This window comes from Oryza sativa, chromosome 2 (genome assembly GCF_034140825.1).
Source record: "Oryza sativa Japonica Group chromosome 2, ASM3414082v1".
Classification (NCBI taxonomy): Eukaryota; Viridiplantae; Streptophyta; class Magnoliopsida; order Poales; family Poaceae; genus Oryza; species Oryza sativa.
The window spans coordinates 21241105-21246508 of NC_089036.1; the positions used below are offsets into that span (position 1 = coordinate 21241105).

The 5404-nt window shown below is 44.9% G+C and overlaps 1 protein-coding gene across 1 annotated transcript; it reads right to left on the reverse strand.

Annotated features, from left to right (window-relative positions):
* Positions 1-992: 992 nt before the first annotated feature.
* Positions 993-5068, reverse strand: LOC4329631 (uncharacterized). The gene is made up of 6 exons (XM_015771918.3): positions 4964-5068; positions 4632-4830; positions 4391-4477; positions 3204-3572; positions 2680-2824; positions 993-2592 (listed from the first exon to the last, which is right to left on the reverse strand). The coding sequence occupies exons 1-6, from the start codon at positions 5047-5049 to the stop codon at positions 1370-1372; spliced, it is 2109 nt and encodes a 702-aa protein (XP_015627404.2). The 5' UTR covers positions 5050-5068; the 3' UTR covers positions 993-1369.
* Positions 5069-5404: the final 336 nt, after the last annotated feature.

Below are 5404 nucleotides of genomic sequence, written 5' to 3' on the forward strand. Positions count from 1 at the left end.
AATAAGATGAGTGATCAAACGTGTGACAAAAAGTCAACGGTCATCTATTAAAAACAGAGGTAGTACTATTTTATTACTGTTATTTCCTTTTTCGCACCCTAGTAAAGCCAAGCACCCTAGTAAAGCCAAGCTTCCATTTTATAGAGAGCAAATAATCGTTGTTGTTAACTGTAGAAATGATGTTTTTCCTTTCTTCTTTCTATCTCTTCCATTTTAGTAAAGATTCATAATCAATAGTCTCATTAATTACCATTGTACACACCCTAAGGCCCCAACCATTGGTATATGCCGAAGGGAATACTTCGGCGACAAAGGGAATTTCGGCATTATGTAACGTACAAATTCACAAAGAATGTGTAGGATTCTTTATATCCAAATATTGTCCCATTTGAACGAACTGCTGGGCAAATGCTTCATACGACGAGCACTCTGTAGTGGAATAGTGCCATTTTTATTCTGGGACCAAAAGATTCTCTACTGTACTAGGTTATCTCGGCCCCGCCTGTTTGTGGATTACTCCTACTAATCAAAAACAATTTTAGAGACGACAAAATGACTAATTTTAAAATAAATTTCTGGCAAAACTTAAAATCAGCTTCGAACAACCAGCAGCATTGCCAGCGTCCGTCCATTGCCAGTTGCCACGATGTCACCGCAATGGCAAAGAATGATCAAAGCAAGCGACCTGACAAGACACGAGTGACCAAAATGCCAACTGCCACGGCACACGTGGTCACCAGGCTGCAGCCCCACCGTGTGTGACAGTTACACCAAACAGAGGTCTTAACATCCACTGTGTGCGGTAGCAGTTGACACATCAACCACGCGGTTATCATCATCAATTACAGTACATGCAGTAGAGTGTATGAAATGCTATCACACTCCAAATCTTCGTCGCAATGCGTGCAGCATGGAAAAAATCTTGAGCCAAAAACAAGGCCATTCCAGAATTCATCCCCTGTTTTTTTCAAAGCCATAAATTAAAGCCGATAGAGACAACTTGCATGGCGTGCCATCTTCACAGTTTGATCAGGCCACAATGACATAGTTTCTGAATATTTGGCCAATCAACCAAACTATCCAACGGAGAAAGAGGCGAGGCTGTACAGGAAGGCGGCATGATAATCTCAGGCCAGCTTAACAAATGGAACATATCAGTCTAAGACATCACAGAGAAGGCAAAGCGATTAAACGGTGTATCCAGTCTAACCTAATGTTTTCACCAGTGCTTTGGTTCAGAAAGGAATTGAGCTACAAATGCAAAGGGGGGCAAAGAATAGATGGTATCTACGTGGCCCTATTTACATTTCAAAAGTAAACTAAGCGCACAAAAGTCCTAGGGCGTTATTATAGCAAGGAATTTACCATGTTAGGCTGGCTTCTGGCTGGCTGGTGGATTCACCTTGCTAGCCCCGTTCACCGCTGTGTTGGCCCGGTTGTTGGCTGGTGTTACGGTGCCAGGCGCCACATTCTTGGGCACTAACAAGTTGCCCTTTGAGCTCATGCTTTGCTGCTTCTGGACAGTACTTTGGGTGCCTGTGGTAGCAGGAGCAGGTGCCTTCCCTCCTAATGATCTATTCAGCACGCCAACTATGCCGCTAGACATCCCACCCTGTGGAACTGGAGCTTTGGTCTTTTTCGCAGTTGCTGGAGGTCCAGCAAATACAGGGTTGCTTTTGCCAACTGTGGGCAGCGTCTTCAGCTGTTTTTTCTGGCTGCCAATAACGCTTTGAGCTTCTGGAGCAATCTTGGCAGCCTTGCTCTTATCCACATTATCCTTATTTAAGCATCCTTGGGCCACAAAGCGATCAAATTCTAACATGTCTGCATCCTTGGGGTCTATGGCCTCCTCAATCTTGGGATCTTGAACATCTTCCTGCTTCACATCCTCAGGGAACAAGTCCTCCATTGTGACTGCAAAATAATTAGAGTTGTCATCTATTTCCATTTTGTCAGAAGATCCAGACACTGGTGTGGTGTTCAGTGCTTTCTTAGTTTCTGATAAATGCACTCCAGCGGATTGTCCCAGAGGATTAACCCCAGCGACTTCTGAAACATTATGAACTTGTTCAGTTGCATGTGCAGTCAAAACTTGAGATGGACCACCAGTACTTTGTAATTCTAGGTGTTGATCACTGCCAAGCTGTGTCCCAGGTTCACCAGCCACAGTAGGTGTTTTAGATCCCGTAGAAGATTTTGAAGATCCTGTTCCTCGAGATCTTATGTGCACAGCTTTTGTGGACTGTGCAGCTTTTAAAAAATTGGTGGCAACACTTGGTTCGGCAATTCGCCCACCAGCAGCAAGAGCTGCCTCTTGTATCGACAAAGGGCCATTCACAGGAATTGATTGGGCAACTTGTTTCTTAGAATTATTTCGTGACTTATTTGAAGCATTTGATACTTTTGGAGGTGGAGGTGCAGATTGCGCAGGTGCTTGATGCAACTGAGGTGGTGGTAACTGCACTTGTACTGGTTGCACTGGAACAGGCACCGGAACAACATGCACCGGTACCGGCAATGGTGAAGGTGCTGTAACAGATTTCACCTCAGGATTCGTAGTAGTAACCATTGGATTGTGATGTGGCACACCTCCTGCATGAACAGTTCATATAAGCACAAAAAGTATCAGCAAAGACCACCCCGAAGATCACATGGGAAAAAAAATGCCAGTTGCGATACCTGGTCTTAATGTAGACGATCTGGTCGTCCCAATGGCCAATGAAAATGCTTTTTGTGCTGCCTTTAGTTCCTCCGACATAACATTGGGTATTTTAGGGGTAGCAGGCTTGGTTGACCCCTGACGCTTGCAAATAAGCGCCCATCTCTGAAAAAAAAACATACATTATCTTATTAGACTACAGCTGTCTACATGAGGAAAATGGGGGAATATCAACCATGGTTATCAGTTATCAGCAGTCACAACTGCCAGATGCACGATTACACAAAAGAACTCAACTAGGATGGGTGAAAACTCTAATATAGGCTTAGATGAAAAGCGATCAAACGATTGCAACAGCAGCACACCTAATTTTTTAAATACTTGCACTGTGTGCAAGGAGGTGCCGACTCTTTCATTATAGAATTGTTGCAATGCATGTAACCATAAGTTGGGCGACTTCAGGAATGGTAATCCCATATAGGCGAATAAGAATGAACAAAGCACAATGATGGGTGCTGGTATGCAATTGACAAGGTGATCTTACCTGTTGAAGTTGAAGATGCGTCCTTGAACTATCAAATTTATATTTATGCAGAATTTCCATCCAATTTCCTTCACCATGCTTCTGTACACCTGCTCCTAGTTCCATGTCCTCCTCTCTGGACCATGGTTTAGGCTTCTTTTTCTTTTTGGGATGTCCATTAGGGTCCAAAGGATCAGGAGATGAGCCTGTGTGGGAGGGCTGCTTTGAGCTGGAAACCGGACCTGTACCGTTTGTTAGACGGTGACCAGGCACAAGCTGTTTATCAGATGGAACACGCACTATCTTTTCATTTGGAGTGTTTAGCGCAGCAGCTTCTGAGTTGACACGTTGACCAGAGGTTTGTTCACGTGAAGATCCGGTGATAATAGTCTGAAATTGCATGACAGGATCAGGTGCCATTACACAGAACCACAGGCCTCAAAAGAATACCATGCAAAATTGCCAAAGAAACTAGAGGTTAGGTGGTTTTGTGCATCACATTCCATACGACAATCTTTTCCATAAACTAAAATTGATTGCCCTTTTATGTCTTTCTAGACACATGTAATTCAAGACTGCCTGCAAGCACTATAAGTGTGCCACTACACACAATTTTAACTTGTAAATTATTAGATGGCAGGGAAGGCCACACACTGAAAAAAGAGAACATTTTTCCCATGCATTTTCACATCCACAAAGGAACTTTTTATTGCCCTATTTGTAGTGAAAAACACACGGAGCACTATCTTCCAGTTGATAATGAAGCACCAATCAAGCTATGAACACTGCCAGTATTGAGCATCAATAATAGCCTTTGAATATGTTTGCCCATATTCTGTCTATCTCAAACTATACACACTAGCATAACTACTAAGTTATTCAACAACCTATGTTAGTGTCAAAGCATAAACTGTGCTTGCGGAAGCCAACAATAATAGAAACACTACACATTATCAGATAGATACTGAACGGTGATAAAATAGGAGATCACGACCATAATCAAATAATATGTGCAACAACTGCCTCGTATGAACCCAAAATGACACACGCACACACACAAGAACTACATAATCACACAGAAAAAAAAAGGTGCGAAAATAAGGGGAAATCAACCAGTTTTAGCATCTTATACTCGAAAGAAGCATCCACGCTATACGAAATTATAGGCTTCGGTTGTACAAGATAATGGTCTTTCCAGAAAGTGATACCTTGGCAAACGATGTGGCCTCAGCTAATGCTTCATTACCCGGAGCAGGGACAATCTCAATCTCACATTCTAGATCACTCCCATCGTCCTACGAATTATCGGTCACAGCAGCACAGCACCATCAGAGAAACGAACAACCAACACTGAAAACAAGCTGAGATCTACTTCTACTACTGTATAAAATCTCAACAATTTCCCGAATATATATAAAAAAGTAACAGAAATCTCGGCGAGTGGCGAACCAGCGGCAGGGAGGCGGGCTCGACGCTCTCGACGAACTCGTGGCCGTAGGCGAGGTGGCGCCACAGCATCTGGTACTCGCGCGCGGAGGTGATCCCGGTGCTCGTCCTCCGCACCAGCGCCCTCCAGTCGATCCCCTTCCCCGCGCCCACCTGCTTCCCCATCTCCTGCAGCATCGTCAGGATCGTCGCCGGCTGGTACCTGCGAGGTTCGGGGGGGGGGGGGGGGGGGGGGGCAGCGCCGCGCCGGTGAAACGAAACCCTAGAAACGACCCGCCGCCTCCGCCGCGGGGCGAGAGAACGGAGAGAGAGAGAGATGGGGGAGATGGATTTACCTGTGCAGGATGAGGTAGGCGTCGTCCTCGGAGAAGCTGCGCTTCCGCTTTGCCGCCCCGCCCCCGCCGGCCGCCGCCGCGTCCATCTCGGAGTGTAACCGACTCGTCGGCGCTTGGCCGGGGAACTCCTTTTTCATCTCCTTTTCTGTTATTATATTATTTTTTCTCCCCTTCTTTTTTTTTTCTCGATTTGCTTGTTGATGAGAGCGAAGAGGGGATGAAGAATTGAAGATAGTCACATAGGTGAGGTGAGGAAGCGCTGATGGGCTTTTTGTGCTGCTCATCCCCTCTTCTCCATCCCCCTCTTAAGATCCTATAAACAAGTTGGGGCCTCCTTTGCTTTTGCAAATGGCAAATTATAGAATCTGAGTGTTTGCTCAATTGTAAAACTTCTCAAAAAGTTTAGTATTTCAGAAGAAAGGTGTTCTCTTTATAATGTTA

Bases quoted from the DNA above. Each gene is read 5' to 3' on its own strand.
- LOC4329631 (XM_015771918.3), bottom strand. From the start codon at position 5,049: ATGGACGCGGCGGCGGCCGGCGGGGGCGGGGCGGCAAAGCGGAAGCGC. The intron at 4,478-4,631 runs GTTCGCCACTCG...GATAATTCGTAG, and splicing joins AGCCCGCCTCCCTGCCGCTG to GACGATGGGAGTGATCTAGA. The intron at 2,593-2,679 runs GTATCGCAACTG...CTGTTCATGCAG, and splicing joins ATCGTCTACATTAAGACCAG to GAGGTGTGCCACATCACAAT.